At 40.2% G+C, this 19,714-nt stretch overlaps 1 protein-coding gene across 6 annotated transcripts in view; it reads right to left on the bottom strand.

Annotated features, from left to right (window-relative positions):
- The window catches only part of CHD2 (chromodomain helicase DNA binding protein 2), a 125,320-nt gene that overhangs the window by 75,892 nt on the left and 29,714 nt on the right, over positions 1-19,714 (bottom strand). For 4 of the 6 annotated variants that reach the window (XM_030317460.1, XM_030317459.1, XM_030317458.1 and 1 more), the window contains 9 exons: positions 19,509-19,570; positions 13,554-13,661; positions 10,972-11,112; positions 9,356-9,489; positions 7,296-7,521; positions 5,879-5,979; positions 4,851-4,895; positions 4,502-4,680; positions 2,167-2,291 (listed from right to left, as the gene is read on the bottom strand). In XM_030317460.1, coding sequence (XP_030173320.1) covers positions 2,167-2,291; positions 4,502-4,680; positions 4,851-4,895; positions 5,879-5,979; positions 7,296-7,521; positions 9,356-9,489; positions 10,972-11,112; positions 13,554-13,661; positions 19,509-19,570 — 1,121 coding nt within the window. Of the gene's footprint in view, positions 1-2,162; positions 2,292-4,501; positions 4,681-4,850; positions 4,896-5,878; positions 5,980-7,295; positions 7,522-9,355; positions 9,490-10,971; positions 11,113-13,553; positions 13,662-19,508; positions 19,571-19,714 lie in introns of those variants that run through there. The other 2 variants (XM_030317463.1, XM_030317461.1) reach the window with 2 other exon arrangements.

Here is a 19,714-nt window from a genome sequence, read left to right as displayed (position 1 = left end):
GACGCTTAACCGACTGAGCCACCCAGGCGCCCCAGAAGCTTGTTTTAAATACAGCACAGTCTACAGCAGAGACAGGCTGCAAATCAGATTTCTGAATCCACCCTACACCTACCAAATCAGAACATCTGGGAAAGGGCTCAAATAGCTGTACTTTTAACAGACACTTGTGGATATTCTGATGCAGGTGTATTCCTTGGACCACACTTTGAGAAACACTGCTCTAGGAGACAGTCTGGATATTTTAACAGGATACTAACAGGAGAGGATTTTTCAGCTAGAAGAAAAACACTTGAAGAAATGGCCAGAGTAGGAAAGTATGTTCAGGAAATAGAAAACAGCCCTTTTGGCAGGGAATTAGAAATATATACATGGCAAAAGGCTGCAAACATTAAGAGTTTCTAGAAAAATCAGGCCATTAAAGGTTTATACATGTATAACAAATGTTTAATCAATAACCCAGAAAGAACTAAAAATAATAGACAAATTACAAAGAACTGAATGGATTAGAAATACAAGACATTTAATTTACCAAGAAGAGACTGAATTTTTAAAAATACATTCCGTGTTCCACAGAATGGCTAGTTTTATAGGAAAAGAAAAGGACAAAGGCAAATATACTGGGGCAGGGGAGAAGGAAGAGGCCATACCTCTCTATAAATCTAAATCTAAATCTAAATCTCTATAATCTAAATCTCTATAATTTATGCACTATTCAGATATGTTATGTTCCTTTGTGTAATTTCCCCCCTATTTCTCTCACCTTTCCACGCTAGTAGGGAGGAAACAGGATTTTCTCCAACATTTCCTCTCCCTAACAAACTGCCATTGTTCATACACTGAAAGAGATTTGAATGGATTTCCCTGTTTTTCTAAAACTAGGCCAAAACAGCATATTACTTAATGTAAGGTTCCTGTGACTAGGGCCTAACAACTGTTTGGGTCCTCTTCAGCACACGGTGTGACAGTGATGGTCGTGACATGACTGCACATGACATCTTTGTGGCTAAGACCCTTCAAGTACAAAATGAGAGGGCTGGATCACACAATCTCTTGAGGTTCCACCTAGCTTTAGAACTATCTTCTAGGAACATGAGATCTCCCTGTTCTCTGAAACAAAACCAGTTTTTACGCAACTTAGTTCTATCAGACTTACATCCTTAGTCACACAAACTGAAGCTCCCCAAGGGCTCTAATGTTCATAACTGAATGCTAGATGCTGTATTAGATTTTATAGGACAAAGAATATAGGTGGTTTCATTGGGAAGCAGGCATTCTAAATGTACCTCTAACCAGAAACCACTTTTTGGCATTGAGGAAACCAGTTCACGTGGTTTTATTTCCAGGCTGCAGTTCAATTCGGAAACAAGAATTTTTGCCTTACTGTAAAACACTGAAGCACTTAAGAATTGCATGTGGGGGAAGGAGTTTGTAGGTAAGCATGAAAGATCCTTCCCACACTGTATGCCCTGGGAGGACAGGGAAACTAGGTCTGTCTTGGTTCACTGTTCAAACTGTCCAGGCCTAGATGGGGCCTGACACATAGTAATCAGAGACTACTTAGATTTGCAATTGATCTGATGAACAACATCCATGAGTACTGCCTCCAAGCACCTTTAAACCTCATATGCTTTCATCGTCACACCTTTCCTTTTCAAAATTAAGGTGGTTTTGTTACAAAAAGTAAGGACAATTTTATAGGTTCAACCATCAGAGACCTTCCTCTACATGGGATAGCATGTACAGCAACCTTAGGAGGGAGGGGGGTGTTTCACACTATTCTTCAGCACTACCACAAGAAATGAAGGGAAAGGTTTCCCTGGCCTAGAAGGAAAATGAATGGAAAACAGACATCTTCTTTCTTCCCGAGAAAAACGACTTCCACATCACAGATGTGGGCAAATTAACTTGCTACTTATATTCACACTCATAAACAACATGTTATGACCTAGGTTTCTGGCTAGGACAAATTATCCCCAAATAACTAATTAACAAAGTATTCTTTACTTCAGATTAAAATGGTATTACACATACATATGAACTCCTACAAAAGCCTTCTCTCAATCATATATTTTTGTTTCTATAATACACAACAGAAATAATTATTTGCACTTAAAAATAAAGAAGCCAAAAACAGTACAGAGAATTTCAAACCTATTTTCTACCTACTTGCACCAGGAATGAGCAAGCCAGTTGAGACCTTCTAGCTGATAATCACGAAGCTCCAGATTCTCCCCTCCTAAATATGCTGGCTGTTTCTTTAAAGCCACAAATCGTGGTCTCTGCTTCAAGGCCTGAAAGACAAAAAAATTCACAAAGCCCACGTCTGAAAAAGACTTTCTTCCTGTTCCCATGTTAAAATGCTACCTATGATTTATGTGCTCTGAACTAAAGCACCGAAGTTTAAATTTCACATCTGAATCACCAACCTCACCTACCCCACCACACCCACATCTCCTTTCATTGAGGTCTATACTCCCAAAGCCAGATGTATCCTGAAATAGTCTTTGGTTAACGTGCTCCTGTCCTGAAGTCAGTCTGTGAACATCCTTACACAGCACTAATTTTACATCATCTCTATCATATGGCAGGGAGTGCTCCATTTTCATCTTTATAATCTCATTCTAAACAGTACAAAACAAGACCACTGGGAAAGTCTGTATATGCCAAACACAGCAGAAGGTCACCATGAGAACATCTGCAAATTCCAAAATGCCAACCCCCTGACCTTGAACCCCCCCAAGTGTGTGAGTTTGGTTTTCTAAAGGAAAGAATGTGAAGAACATCAGTCTAGTAAGGTCATGTCTCTATGCTTTGCACAGTACAAAATGTGGATTCTGTGACTAAATCCATTTGGGAAACAATGTAACACAAGTTACATAAATTTCATTACTGTGACTTTTTAAAGTCTAAAACGCTTGTCCATATTGTGAATTTACAGAAAAACTTCATTTAGGAATGCTTCCCAAAGTTCTTTGGCCACAAAGTCTTTTCATAGAGAGCATTTCTCTGAAAATTAGGGCTCTATGGAATCAGCACCCTATTACATGATGTATCGCCCTAACAGTGTACTTGGTTAAGGTGATTACTGACCATCTCACCTCTCCTCTGTGAGCACCCAGCAGTAAACAGAATCTGAATCCTCACACTCAGCCACCGAGCCCCACGTCCACTTCTGCCACGGCTCCCCCAGAGCTTCCTCCCCTCCAATCCTTGCATCCCACAGTGACTTCCCTTGTCCGCACACTGTGGTTCCCTCACGGACTTCCAGGGCATGTTTCTGGCTGGACCTTCTGGCTTTCGTAACTACACACTGCCATTACATGAAGTTTTCCGAATACAACACTGTTTCCATCATGCTGCTCTCTCTCAGGGAGGTAGGCGTGTCCATACCCACCAGATACAGCCAGCATTACCGTCCAAGGTATTGAAGACATGCACACTCGGACCTAAGTGCACTTGCCAATAACACCTTCCTCTCTTCCAGCCCCAAGACCATCTTTCTCCTGATGCCTTTCAGGGGAGGGCAATAACCTGGGCCCCCTTCCATCTGTCTATCCAGCACCAACCCGTTCTTCAAGAACCAGGGCAATTCAAGTAGTGCAATCTCTTTAAACCCTTAAAACCTCCTCATGGACTACTGGAGCTCAGTGACTCCTGCCTCTGTACTTCTCTGACCACAGTTCGTTTTTACACTCACTGCCCCCTCAAATACACACTGCATTCCACAGATGGAGGTCTGGTGCCATGAACTGGACGTCAACTCCTCAGAGACAGAGCCCATGTCTTACACAGACTTCTTCTGCCAAGGACCCAAGCACACCATTTTACATGTGGAATGAATTCCAAAAAAGGGAAAGGATTTATGCAAACAATCAAGCAAATAAGAAGCCTACATGTTTGGTTTCTAACTTAGAATTCAGAGCTTCTCCCCTTTCCCATCACATTTCTTTATTTTATTTAAGTTTATTTATTTTGAGAGAAAGAGAGAGAGAATGTATGAGCTGGGGTGATTGAGGGGCAGAGACAGGGAGAGAGAGAAAATCCCAAATAGGCTCCGTGCTATCAGCGCAGAGCCTGACACAGGGCTTGGACTCACAAACCATGAGATCATGACCTGAGCTGAAATCAGATGCTCAACCAACTGAACCACCAGTCGCTCAACCATCAGTCACTCAACCGACTGAACCACCCAGGCGCCCCACCATACAATGCCACGTCTCTTTAAAGTGCTTAAATTCTTTCAAATATTCTGCACAGTATCTCTAATTAGACATATCCAGTTCCGTGAATTTTAAGATTAAAGAGGTCAGCGAAGCCATTATATAATTCATCTTCTTCTGTTTTAATATTTTCCTTTGATGTCAAGGTTAATTCATTTTTCACATCAAAATGGGAATTATCATTTACTTTTGTACATTTTCTCTTCCCAATATCTATGTGATCAACCCTTCCCACCAATACATCTTTCCCCCGAAAAACCAAAAGCCAGCCATCACCACACCTTGCATTCTCTCGTCGGGATGGTTTTTGAGTTGTTTCGACTATGGAAGCTGTCAATACAGCTCTGGAACTTCTTTCCAATCAAGGCTTCATCTTCCCAGCTGCACTCTGAATAGGGCAGTCCCATCCATTTGCATAGATATTCAGGTTCATTTGAAGGTGCCGGCTTCCGACTGTGAGCTGTTTGGTATACAAAAATTAGTAGATTAGCAACTATCAATCAAAGAAGGGGAGTGTCACTGTTTTACACATAACCATTGAAACACCAAGTGGCAAAACTAAATACACTGCAAAACCTGAACTGCTCTTAGATGCTCACTAACATTTTGTTAACCAAATCTTTTGCTTACCTGGAAAATCTGATTGACCCAATGTAGATTTGCTAGTCTTCACGGCTACACAAAAGGAAAATACGACAGAAAAGTTATCACTATAATCAAGGAAAGAATGACATTTTAGGTCCTATGAATAAGAATACAAATACACTCTATAATCTGACATCATTTAAAAAGAAAAAAAAAAAAAAGGAACACCTGTCTTGCTCTCACAGCCCTGAGTAGCTACAACCCCATTTCTGTTCCCCTTTACAACAAAACTCCCCAGGAGAGTTGTTTTTACTCACGGTGTCCCCCTCATTCTCTCTTGAAGCCACCCCTATCAGGCCTCATCCCCACCACTCCACAGATCCTGAACCAGCCCAAGTTCAAGGATCAAGTCTCAGTCCTCCTTCCCCCCAGAGCATCATGCTCTCAGCCCCCCCCCTTCTCTCTCACCAGACTTTATTTCTCTTCTCCTGTGGCTTCTCCGTAACTTCCAAAACCTGGAATGCTCTCAAACTTCCTAGTCTCACGAGGTATACTATTTCTGATAATCTCAGTAAATCTTAGGCTTTAAATACTATCTACATACTGATAAATTCCCAAATATAAATCTCCAGCGCAGACTGAGAGTTCTAAACTCCAAGCTCACATATGCTACATACAACCTTCACGATACTCCCCAATTAGTCAACCAAGAAGAATAGCAAACTTACAAATATCAAACCCAGCTCTTGATTTCCACTCCAAGCCAGTTCTTCCCTTAGCCTTTCCATTTCAGTAAATGGTACCTCTGTTCTCCTATCTTCCTGGGTCATAAGTCTTGGCATCGTACTTGACACGGCCTTCTCTCATCTCCCACGTCCAAATTTACCAGCAAATCTTGTTAACTCTTCCTTCAAAATCAATCTAGATAGCCGTGTATTCTCTTGCCTTTTTTCCCCTACATCTATTCTCTACAAGTAAATCTACAAAATGCATTTTTAAATTTAATACCCCAAAACCAAAAGCCATTATTTGCGGAGCTCAAACACTGCTAAAATAAGTTTCCATGTGCTCACCGATTATTCTTTCGACTATCTGATACTGTTTGTTCAACTCTGAGGCCAGCTCTTGTTGGCAGTTGAAATATTCCACATCTTCAGGAGAGACTTTTCCTAACCTAGACAGAAGAAAAGAAAAATACATTCCAATTAGATTTGGGAGATCCATACAAATCTATCAAAGCAAAGTCTAAGAAGAGCAAAGGAAACTGAGCCTTTACTTCCATCTGTCCCTTTAGCAATCCTTCATTAGTAATTAAGCCAGAGATTTTATAAAAAACATACACTTTTAGGAAACCTTAGACTCATAAAACATACCAGTTGTTCCTTCTTTATAAAGAAACCTAAAAATAATTACTTTGTGTAATAAATTCCAATATCTAAACAGAACAGGACCATAAAACTGTCTTCCAGATTTAAAAGGAAACATGCCTTTTTCATATAGGTATGTGCTTTGGGAGAGATTAAATGTAGCTTTTACACAAAGCTAGTTATTCTTTGGACTAAAATTCTATAGAAGGACAATACTGGCAAGCTGAAATGAACTATGACTGTACTTCCGAGGATTTTAAATTTGTAATTGCTTTACAACCGACCCCATTCTTAGGGATACCTAAAGGAAAAATAAGTGATTTACTGAAGGAGCACATCGTGCACAGTAGTAAAATGGGAATTAGAACCCATCTGGCCCTATTTCTAATACAAAATAACCTGATCACATTACACTGGCAGGTGTGTCTTCAGGGTTGAACCTGATCCCTCTAATTAGTCAGTTTAGGTCTGTGGGTGCTATAGGCCCCACATATTTCTCATATGCAACTTAACCACCTTCAAAGTTGTAAGTAAATTAAACTAAAAACAATGGTCTATCAGAGTTTCAGGAGTTCATCTGTTTCAGTCACACGATTTCTCCAAATTGTGAAAACCGAGATTAGTGGTAAGTGTACTGTAACCCAGACAGTTCTGGAATATTAACTCCTGACATCTAAGCCACCCCAGCGTAATCATAGGAAAATGACAGGGTGCCTAAGACTTAGCTCTGGATTTGGGCTGCCAGAGCTCCAATCCTGGGACCTCCCGGAAAAGTTGCCTTGTGCCTCACTCTCCCTATCCACAAAATGTGTACAATGGTACAAATCTCATGGGCTTATCATGAAGATAAAAAACACTGGGTGTGCAAAATGCTCCATAAGCTACTTATTATTGTTATCAAACTCTGCAAAATTGGTGGCCGTATACAAAAACATATATATATATATATATATATATATATAGTGTCTTCAGGTCACAATTTTATAAAATGGAATTGTGACCAGCTCTGTGTTCAGATAATTAAGGCAAAATCTGAGTTCCTAGACAGCTATGTGCTCCACACATTCTTTAAAAACCTTCCTTCCCTCAAGGCTGCAAATATACCATTGCTTGAAAAATGTACCATTGCTTGATTTCATCCTCTTTCTTCTTGAAGTTCTCTAATTTTTTTAGACCTTTCACTTTCTGCTGTTGTAAGGATTCTTCACTCTCCCATGTGCTGTGGATGTAAGACCAACCCTTCCACTTGATGAGGTACTGGACTTCACCCTCATCCTTTTCAGTGTCAAAGTCGCCACTTGGGTCTCCATTAGCTTCAATCGCATATACAGTAGTAGAAGCTCCCGTAGCTGCAAAAGGATTCAGGTAAACATTTAAAAGTATATTAAATCATTGGGGCGCCTGGGTGGCGCAGTCGGTTAAGCGTCCGACTTCAGCCAGGTCACGATCTCGCGGTCTGTGAGTTCGAGCCCCGCGTCGGGCTCTGGGCTGATGGCTCAGAGCCTGGAGCCTGTTTCCGATTCTGTGTCTCCCTCTCTCTCTGCCCCTCCCCCGTTCATGCTCTGTCTCTCTCTGTCCCAAAAATAAATAAACGTTGAAAAAAAAATTTAAAAAAAAAAAAAAAAAAAAAAAAAAAAAAAAAAAAAAAAGTATATTAAATCAGACCCTGAAAAGGCCTCCTGAGTACACATTCAGCTAAAGAATCTTTTTTTGGATGAAGCATCAAAATCCTGTTGACTGAAAAATAAGCAGAAATCCACAAACAATACAGGATGAACAAGATTCGTAATTTCAAATATTGTCAAAATGCAAACCCAATTTCTACACTTTAAAATGGTTTCCAGGGGCGCCTGGGTGGCGCAGTCGGTTAAGCGTCCGACTTCAGCCAGGTCACGATCTCGCGGTCCGTGAGTTCGAGCCCCGCGTCGGGCTCTGGGCTGATGGCTCAGAGCCTGGAGCCTGTTTCCGATTCTGTGTCTCCCTCTCTCTCTGCCCCTCCCCCGTTCATGCTCTGTCTCTCTCTGTCCCAAAAATAAATAAAAACGTTGAAAAAAAAAAAATTTTTAAAAAAATAAATAAATAAAATGGTTTCCAAAATATGTTGGTGAAATCAAACAAATCCTTGTGTCTAAACACAAGAGAAATGGAAGAACAACAGCCTTCTGGTTTGGTCCCTACTAACTCAGAAAACAAACTGTCTCTCCAAGAATACTGAGAAACAGGGGCGCCTGGGTGGCTCAGTCAGTTGAGTGTCCAGCTTCGACTCAGGCCATGATCTCATGGCTCATGAGTTCAAACCCCATGTCGGGCTCTGTGCTGACAGCTCAGAGCCTGGAGCCTACATTGGATTCTGTGTCTCCCTGTCTCTCTGTTCCTCCCCTGCTCGCATTCTGTCTCTGTCTCTCAAAAATGAATAAACAGTAAAAAAAAAAAAAAAAAAAAAAAGAAAGAAAGGAAGAAAGACCCCCCCACCATCCCACACCAATTACCCATCCACCCAAAGTTCTGTGTTAACTCTTAACCAAAAGTGACGCTGGATGGAAACAAAAAAGAAAAAAGAATTAAGCAGTATTTTGATATTTTCTATATGGAAAGGTTAAAGAAACTAAGTTATAAGACACCTCAAGTTAGATATAAAAAAATCTTCATTCCCTATCACCCAGGAGATTCAGAAATACCTAATTAAAGGTAAATTTGTTTCAGGTTTAAATTTTTTTTTTTTTCAACGTTTATTTATTTTTGGGACAGAGAGAGACAGAGCATGAACGGGGGAGGGGCAGAGAGAGAGGGAGACACAGAATCGGAAACAGGCTCCAGGCTCTGAGCAGTCAGCACAGAGCCCGACGCGGGGCTCGAACTCACGGACCGCGAGATCGTGACCTGGCTGAAGTCGGACGCTTAACCGACTGCGCCACCCAGGCGCCCCTGTTTCAGGTTTATAAACCAGAATATCTGCGACATCACTGCTTTTTAAGCTATAAACACATCTTAAGTTTCAAGTCTCAAAGACATATCGGACACATCCCTACATCCTCTGCTAATGAAACATGACATTATGCCAGAACAACTTCCACATTTCACGACCACTGTGAGCATGGACTGAAATTCTTCATTTGAGAGCGGAAATACAGAAGATTTGGGCCTGAGTAGGTAAGACATAATTTGCTCCCCACAGAGACATACCTCCTTTCTTTCCCAGCCTTGAGTCCAAGACCTTCTCAATAGTTTCACTGTTGTCCTGCTGTTCATCGGCTCCTTCTCCGGTCATTTCAATGAGGTCGTCAGAGTCGGTCTCAAAGTCATCATCTTCCTTATAGCTGCGTGAGAAATGGTGCTGGATAAATGAGAGACTACCTTTCCAGAATTAAAGACCAAATACAACGACGTTCAAGAACCATATGCTTTTGGCTCCAGCATGTTGTTTTAAGATCAGCCACAGGTAAAGTGGGCTCAAAGTACCTGTTTTCTCCTACTTAAGTATTAATGCATGTTCATGGAGAACTGTAGGAAGGCTTACAGTTCAAAATAAAAACAGACTACTGTTTGTAGTGATTTGTGTAAGCAAGACAGAGAAAACTACAAAGACATGCCTATGCTTTTGTTTTTCAACAGGAGGTTACTATGTAAACAAGGAAACTACAAAGAAAACATATACTGAATGAAAAAACAGCTACTGTTTCATTAAGCAAAAAGGAAACACTATTTCTAAGATGAAATGTTTCAACCCCATATTTTGTCTGATAACAATATGAAATTTAAGTATCCTCAAACTGTTGAAAACTTCAACAAACATACTTCCTGGTAATGAAATATCAAAATGTAACCTTTCACAATGTAACCTTTCACCGGGGAGTCACACAAGAGAAAAACACAATCCTGGATGTACAAGAGCTGCAGGAGGAAAATGTACACTTTGGCATATTCAGCACATTGTCCAAGCTTTGGAATCATTAACTAGACACACTGGACAGGTTAATATCTCCAGGACTTAGTTTCACTATCTCTCAGTAGACCAAAAGAAACCTGTGTATCCTCTGAAAGAAAATGAAATATCCTTGGACTCATATAAAGTAAAATACTGATGTCTGCATGTATCTATTCCTTTATTTCATTTTCTATTAATGCTCCATATCCTGTTAGTAAGCTTAATAAAATTACACCCAAATACCAGTACATAAAGTGATCCTCAGAAGAATCTGTCTGATTGAAAGAGCAATTTAGAAGTGAGAATATAATCCAAACATCTTTCCTTAAAAAGGGTGACAGTTATCACTGACTAACCCACCTCAATAGAACATCAACTTGAAGTGCTTTTCTTTACAGGAATGAAGGCCAGAAATGAACCACTGCTATTCTTTCCATATTCCCACTGGCCAACATCATTCTTTTTTGCAAGAACAATGATTAGATTTCTAAACACAACCTCAGGACACGGGTCATTATTTTTGCCTATCAAAATCCAAAATTTTGCAAAATCCTGGTGGCACCTGGGTGGCTCAGTCAGTTGAGCATCGGACTCTTGGTTTTGGCTCAGGCCATGATCTCAGTTTGTGGGTATGAGCTCCACAATGGGCTCCACACTTACGGCACAGGGCCTGCCTGGGCTTCTGTCTCTCTGCCCCCTCCCCCGCCACCACCAACTCATGCTCTCAAGTGTGTGCACACGAGCACTCTCTCTCTCTCTCTGTGTCAAAATAAACTTTAAAAAAAAAAAAATGCAAAATTGTGGACTCACCTGAACCAAGTTCTACCCAACTATCACCCTCACACTAATGAAACACTTCTGGGGCACAACCTACCTAACATTTTTAGCTGCTCTGCGACGAGTCTGCCTTTTAGGAGCTTCATCATCTTCATCATCGTCATCAGAAGAATCTTGCCTTTTTCTCTTTCCACGCTGAGTCTTAGGTTGCTTTTTAACACGAGGTTTGGGCACTGTTCTAAAATGAGAAGAGAAAAATTGGCAAAGTTTTTATTCTATCACTTGGGTGTCTATTTCAAATCTATAATTTCCCAGAGCCACAATACATATATAGGATTAACCTGGGGAATGTCAGAAATGTATATTCCTGGGTCCCATTTGCTAAGATTCTAATCAACTAGAAATCTGCATTTTCAACACAAAAGTAATTGTAATACTGATAATCCTCAAACACATATAGGAGATTCAGTGAATTCTGAGGCAATGGTTCTCAACTACTCCTCAGGGTTACCTGACATAAAAATATACATGCAACGTGTTACTGATGGTACTTCTTTGGCAGACAACTTGGAAATATCTATCAAACTTAGAAATGTCAACATTTTTCATTTCGGGGAGTTGATCTTACAGATATACACTGATACAGGCACAATAAGGTATTCACTGTAGTATTATTTGCAATTAACAAAAGACTAGGAAAACTCTAAATCTTCATCAACTTGGAATCAGTTCACTCAACAGAATAACTAGGTAGGCATTAAAAGAACAAAAAAAAAAAACTTTTCCATGTACTGATATGAAAAGATTTCCAAGATAACTAAAGAAAAATGCAGGGGTGCCTGGGTGGCTCAGTCAGTTAAGCATCCAACTTTGGCTCAGGTCATGATCTCACGGTTTGTGAGCTCAAGCCCCGCATCAGGCTCTGTGCTAACAGCTCAGACCCTGGAGCTTGCTTCAGATTCTGTGTCTCCCACTCTCTCTACCCCTCCCCTGCTCACATTCTGTGTCTCTCTGTCTCTCAATAATAAATAAATGTTAAAAAATATATATATATATATTTTTTAAATGCAGAACAAGATGCATGAAATGCTATCTGCATAAAAGGAACAAAAGACAAAAAATAACTACACGCATATTTGTGTGTGTGACATGTACAAAATATATCTGGAAGACTATCTGAGAAACCACACCCTGCCACACAGACTAAGGAGATGGCCACCCAAGGGAACTCACACACAGCCAGGACTGAGAACCGCAGCCTAGGCACTCCCGTAAGGAAATCCCGAAATACTCTACCAGTGGTAAAAAGGTGAAAACAAGAGAAAGAGACAGATGGAAACTCACAATCTTATCTGTTTCTCTCACACCTTCCATAAGCAACACTACAGAGAGATGATCAGGGATTCAATAAATGACAGGTAAACTCTAGAAGAAAAAGCTGAAGTGGCTTTCCAGTCCTGTGACCAAACTAAGTTGACAAATTTCCCTGCCAGCGTGGTGGGCCAGTGTAGTGTCCTAACTCAGAGGTAGGCAAATGTTGGCTGCAAAAGTCCAGAGCACAAATACTGTTGGCTTTCCCAGACAAGACACAAAATTGAGGCCACTATGCAGGCACTTACTTAACAAGAAAAAATAAATTTTCACATAATTTTTACTGACAAAACTCAAAATGAAATAATAATCACAGGATTTATGGGCTACACACCTAATGATAAGAACTGAATTCTTTTTGAAGGGATAACATTTCACTGAACTGAGGTTCAAATTTAGTGTTGCCTATCATCAAACTATAAATGTTTATCTCTAAATGCTATACTTAGCTCACAGGCCATCCAGAAATAGGTGATTGAGTGGGATGTGGCCCAAAGGCAACAGCTTGTCAACCCCCATCCTAAGCAATACTGCAAGGAGGAAAATTCCCCTGAGATCTCTGCCTCCTGCCCTCCTTTCCCCAACATGAGTACCTTACATTGCCAGCCAGCTAATGAAATTACCAAAGTTTCAGGGCACCTGGGTGGCTCAGATCACTTAAGCATCCAACTCTTGATTTTGTCTCAGGTCATGGTCTCATGGTTTGTTTGAGATCAAGCCCCACATCAGGCTCTGTGCTGACAGCACGGAGCCTGCTTGGAATTCTCTCTCTCCCTCTTTCTCTGCCCATCGCCCCACCTCTCAAAACAAATAAACATTTTTTTTTTTTTTAATTACCAAAGTTCCCTGCGACCTCGGCCTACTTCTTTCCCTGCACAATCAGATTCTCTGCTTAATGTCAGATTCCAAGAACAAGGTAAGAAACAGTGAAGCATGCTTTCAACCAAACAGTGTTTTAAACTTAGGAATTAGTTCTTCCCCCCAAAAGCCTGCATACTACTCCAATACACAGGGAGCTTTTTTTAAAAGCAGAAGATACGTTCACCCCTCGTAACTAGTAAGTCGGGGAGTAAGAAACAGAAGCTTCGCTCTACACGACACACCATGCAAACACCCACAGTCAAATGTAAGCATCCTCATCACCTAATCACTTGCTAACGAGGAAGCCTAGCAAGAAGTGAGCCCAAGACTTCCAAAGCCCTGAATCACAGCACACCGTAGGCCATCGTTCTACCACTGTACCATCCTTCTCAAACTAACACAAACTAAGCTCCACCAGAAGCAGAGATGTTCAAGCAAACACTGCACCTTCTGGGGACAGGTCTTCTGGCTTTCACTTTTTTCTGCTCTGGTTCGCTCTCTGCACTGGTGCCTTGTTCCTGTTCATCTTCTGAGGGCTCCCGTTTCCATTTTTCTCTGTGATCAAAAGCAAAGCAAAATGATTTTTTTCTAAATGAACTCCTCAGGATTGTTTAGTTTGAAGAATCTGACAAAACCAATTTCAATAGGATTCTCCAAAAGGCAGAACATGTATATTTTAGGTATTATGGCTAAAAAAGGTTTATTCTAGCTCTATTTAAACTCTGGCTATGTTCCTTCCTAGACTGTGTAATATCTATGCCTATTTTTTCTCTGGTGACAAAAATAAATGAAAATGGAAATGAAGAAAGTATTTTTTAAACTATTCTGGAAAAAAAAAGCTGTTAAATCTCTTCTACTCTATTTTTATTTACCACTACCATTGAACAGATTGAAGTCGTAATATATACTAGACCAGTGGTTCTCAAATGTAAGATGATCAGAACCACCTGAAGAACTTGTTAAAACAAATTTCTGGATGAGTGCCACAGTTTCTGATTTAGCAGGTCTAATATGAAGCCTAAAAATGTTTATCTTAACAAATTCACAGATGATGTGAATCTTAATAAATTCTAATACTGGTTAGAAACTTCTTTTAAAACTACTATAATACTAGACATGCTAACATCTTTAAAATATATTCGATAAAAGTCTCTAAAATTATTTTTCAGTGATAAACCTACCACTTACTAAATAATCTATTCAGCCAAAGATGTAATTCTTAATAATTATTAGATACAGTAGGTGTTCCTTTGCTCCTTGAGATCTTAGAAGGCTTTAAAGAGCCGTACCTTATAGCTCTCTCCTACCACCCCTACCACCCCAAAGAGTTTTTGAGGTTTAAAGACCAAACGTGGGACTTAGCTCATTTCTAGGGAAGAAGGAGAGAACACATAATAGTCACTGAGCATGAAATATCTAGGGAAAAAAAAAAAAAACTCACAGGCAAGTATCTGAGGTTTTATAAAACAACTACCACTGTGCCTCTGGGTCTATGCATAGGAAATAAGATTATGCTGAAGACAACGGTCACAGAATCAAAGTCAAGTCAATATTCTTCATGGGAGAACAGGTCAAAGGAATAGCAGGAGCTTACTGCAAGAAGGTGGCTTATCTACAGATTCCTAAGAATCCTCCTAAAAAGTCCAGGAACCACCCTACTTTAGGAAGCATGAAAAGGCAGTACAGCACTTTTATGTACATTACTCAAGTTCTACTAGCACTGTTGGTTTCATATCGGTTTCCCTTCGAGTAAGTGACTGCTTCTACGAGGCAGGGCCACTTGTCTTCATCTTTGTACCAGAGTTCAGCACAAAGGCAAGCAAATGGAGCTACTTCTTTGTTGAGGAAAGAAATAATTAAAGAATGAACCGTATCAGCCTAACAAACAGGCAGGGTACTTTTCTTTTGGACACAGACTGCTGAGACACTAAGGCCTATTAATATTGCATAATATCCTCGCAGGTCCCTTTTTAAACAAAGAATTCCTTATATCTAACTAAACTCTAGGCATGTTAGTCCCCCTCCCTAGAACCTAGCACAACAAATGTTTGCTAAGGAACCAAACGAATAGACGGGGACGGCCAGGAAGGAAGAAAGAAGATGTCTCCAGGCACTAGAAGACTGGCACATGAGACTGCAGTCTCCTTTGGGAGAACAGTTTGGCTCTCAGAAGGGACACACATAGTCAAACTGGAGAGAAGTGGTTTCACAGTTAACAAGCTTGAAAGAACATGAACAATTAAGATGTGAGGGAGAGCAGATCAGATGAGAAAGATGCACAAATATTAGTTGTAATTTACGGAACTCCACAGGAATTAAGAATCTAAATTAGGGCACTTAATGAGGTCCACTTCTATGACTTTATGGAACTAAGGTGGCAGTAAACTGACAGAATCAGTGTTGAGGCTAGAGTCCTCCAGTTAAATTGGAGGTATACAGACTTATGGACAGCCAGGAAGATTCAGAAACTTCTAGTATGAGAATGCACAAAAACTGAGCAAATCAACTGGTTCAAAGTCCTCCTCCTAAAGAAGGAAACTAAAACCCAGTGAGAACAAGGTGTTTGCCATTACGTGTCAAACCTACAGCCCTCCTCCTCTCAGTGACAATCCACTGAAGACCACAAAATCAGGAAAAGTCAGACTTACACATTCTGGGAAGATCTGAACAACAGAAGGCTTAGAAAGCCTAAATGAGTTAGTATGCATGTGTATCTGAAACTGGCTGGATTATTTTAAATTTTGTTTTAACTTTCAAGAACAGAGAGAAAAGTTAGATCAGCAATACTAAGTCACTTTGTATAAAGGGAAGGTGAAAAGAGTGATCATTATAAAACGACTACTTCCCAACTCTGTAGATGTACAGGGCTCTCCCAGATCACTGGCTTCTTCTATATAATGCAAACTTTATGAGCACGACTCCCTGACTAAGCCATATGTATATGTCAGGCTACAAAGAGGAGCTGTCTAAAATATAAGGTTGTGATTAAAAATTTTTTCATATGTTATAGGAGATGTGAATTGCCAGATCCAGCTCTAAGAGGGCATTGGCAGAATTCCCTAGGAGAGAATCAATGGAATTTTTACCAAACTTTTGGGGACTAGGGATAAAAATACCAAGGTCTGGCCACTGAGGCCCCACGGCAATGTAAACAGATATGAAAAAGTCAGAATGCAAGCTAACGAAGTATGGTTTTCTTCCTTTATTGGAAAAAGGTGGCTGGCAGAACACAAACCCTAAGACAGAAATCAAATCTAAATAACTGTAAAATTCCTTTGTAAATAAAATGGGCCTAAATTCTGGCCAAGAGTCACTGAGGCTTCCTACTATCTCTAAGAGCCCAGAAGAGGATTCCTTTCTCCTCCACTTTATAAGGCAGATCATGAAAAGAGGGAAAGAACTGCTTAAACTTCACTGATTTTCAGTACATTTTCCCAGAGAGAATGCCTTTCAGGAGCAAGTTTCAATGAAAAAGAAAACTCTGGGGCAAATTCTCCACTGTGTCACAAGTTTCTGACAGTTACAATTCAAAGAACTGGAAAGAAAAAAATAACTATGGTCCCAGAAGAAAAACTTCCAAGTGATTTACGGCTAACACATTTTTTTTTTCATTCCAGTTGGGAGAAGATGTTCTGGAACCATTCTAGAGTGGCTTGAAAAACTGATGGTACCATAATGAGCCAGCATAGGTCCTCTACATTTCACAAATTTGGACAATATTAAGAAGTACTGCATGGGAAAGGGTTGAATAATCAAAACAGCATGAGTGGGTCAAATAAAATTTGAAAAATTATTGGTTAGCATGACTAGGTCAGGAGTTACAATCTCCAGTACCCACTCGGGCCAGGTAAGGACTGTAAATGGAGTCAAAACAGAGAACTCCCAGTCTATCTGAAGATTACAAAGACCACTTGTTATGAGAACCAGTACTGACAGATTTTCTCAAAAAAAAAAAATCTAAAACTCTGAATTCTTAAGCATCATCCCTCAAATTTTCAACACTGCCAACTTGAAAAATGGTCTCAATATCGTGCAGAAACATTATGCTCTATAGCTTCTAAATTTTTTAAATGCTAACTTACATTATGACTCTGGGGAGTTATTCCCTTGTAAGACTGTATTCTTCAAAGATGCCAACGTCATAAGAGCACAGAAGGGCTGTGAAAGACCACTAATACAGGATCTAATCCTAGATCCTCCTGCAGTGGAGGTGGGAAATGTTATAAAAGACATTCCTGGGTCAAGTAACAAAATGGGGATATGGATTAGACAAAACTATGTTAGCAATGTTAAATCTATTTGTAGTAAAACTATCCTGTGCTTAAGAAACAGAGTATCCTTATTCTTAGGAAATCCACACTTCAGTATTTAGGGGTAAAAGGCCATGATGTGTGTCAATCTTAGTCTTAAGTGGTTCAGAAAAAATATTATATGCATGCATACATAAATATTTACAAAGAAAGCACTCACAACAATAAAAACAAATGAGGCAAAAGTGGTAACCAATGGTAAATCTGGGCAAAATACACAGGCAGTCTTTGTACTACTGCTTTATTCTTACAACATTTTTAAACTTTGAATTTTTAAAAAGTTTAAAAAAATAGCTTTTTAAAAACTTCAAAATCTGTGGTACAGCACGCAGTGTTTCAGAAAAACCTTTCCTTGTGCTAATACTTCAAAATCTCTGCCCCCTTTGAGTCTCTCAATTCTGAAATCCACATGCCCACACACTAGGTCCTGTTATGCTTGTTCACATCACACAGGCCGCCGTTAGTGCTGAGGCTTTGCAGCAGGAGTGCCAGCACCTACTGCACCTCCTCCTACTAATTATAATTAAACGGACTCAGGAAAAGAGCTCCCTATAAGCCCCAGTACTCACCTGCTGCCCAGAGGATAGCAGGAAGCGAGGCCAGCCCAGGGCCCAAATAAACAGGAAGAGAACTCCCCCAGCTCTGGCTAAGTTCCTAGGGAAGAGGCCGGGGAAAGGAAGGGCACTTACAGAAGATACAACCCCCTGCAAGGAACGAAGAGGTTCTACTCAGGGAAAGAAGGCCTCTAAGAACGGTCAACTTTAGAGACGTCTAGGATTGACAGAAGGAAAGTGAGCACAAGGGCCAGTGCGCTTCTGCACACCCGGACGCCATTTAAGTAGAAACTGGAGGTTTTCAAGCACAGCACCATTTAGATCCCAGTCGGGAGACCAGAAGAACATAGCCAGATGGTAAAGGAAAGAACACATGCACAGACTTCCCGAAAGCCCCCAAAAGGCCATCAGATCAGAATAATTTCCCACGCAGGCCAAGGAATGGGGTAGAAAAAAGCCTTCTAAGATGCCAAGAAGTGCAGGCTTGCCTACAGTTTTTCCTCCAACTCTAACAAATATTTCAAACACAAATGAAAAGTGTATGTGCTCTGGAGAGGACATACTAAATACTCAACTTTTCCTAACACCATTCCCAATAACCCTGTTAGGTTGGCAGAATGAGTATTACTCTATTTTGAAGATGAGTACATGGGTTTAAAAAATTCAAGCTCCTTTGCCTTAGGCCAAATACTTACTAAAGATTACTAATTAGTAATTCTATTACTAATTACTAATTCTAATTACTAATTCTAAAATTACTATTTGAGACCAGAAAATACATATAACTGGGGCTCTATTTTAATAGGTACCATGGACAATCGTTTACCATGAGAAACCCCTGAATTTGTCTGCCAAGTTTTCAATAGCTACATTTTCAAATGAAGCTCCTCAAGAGGTGGGCTATAGAATTTAACCTGTCAAAAAGATCCAGACACTCTCCAAAAGTAATTTTTTTAATTCCAAAAAAACCCAAAACAAAAACAAATTTTTTTCACCTTAATTAAGTAGAACTTGTGAATTTTTAAAATAATGAATATATAATCTACGTTCTAAAGGAATGCCATGTTAAGCCCAAGAATTAAAATTTTCTGGTTTGTAGACTGCAGTATTAAAATTATACAGTAATAACACTTTGAAATTTAATACTAAATTGGGTGTCAGTCCAACAAATATAATGTTGCCACACCCACACAAAGAACAAATTACAAGAAAAAAGAGCAAATCTAAATTTGTTCCTTGCTCAACCAGAATAGAACTGGTGCACATTTTTAAGAAAAACACAATTGTGCTAGTCAGGCTAACCAAATGGAACAAGCTGGGGTTTGCCCTAAGAAGTAGTCCAAGCACATGGGAACACATGCAACCCTGAGCTTTGAGGGCTGCGGCATCAGTGGGTCGTGACGGACTGCAACCCAAGACAGCAAGAGAAGAAGCAGACTCCGGGACCCGGGACGGACAACCACACAGAGAAGGGAGCCCCAGAGAAGCTGACATGTTCAAAACCCCTGCGGGAAGTAACTGCCCCATGAAAGACTTACTGTTTCTTCAGCTGCCTCTGGCCTCTTCTTTTTGGGCTCCCACTCTCAGACCCGCTACTTGCCTTCAGTGTGTGAGAGGGGAAAAATGATTACAGACTTTAATTCACAGTTCATAGGGACAACACGATCCCCTGCTTCCACAATCTACTCAATAATAACATTACCCAATGTGAGCTTTCAGACAAAAGAAACCTGTGTTTGATCGT

Source organism: Lynx canadensis, chromosome B3 (genome assembly GCF_007474595.2).
Source record: "Lynx canadensis isolate LIC74 chromosome B3, mLynCan4.pri.v2, whole genome shotgun sequence".
Classification (NCBI taxonomy): domain Eukaryota; kingdom Metazoa; phylum Chordata; class Mammalia; order Carnivora; family Felidae; genus Lynx; species Lynx canadensis.
This window is presented reverse-complemented; position numbering and strand designations above follow the sequence as displayed.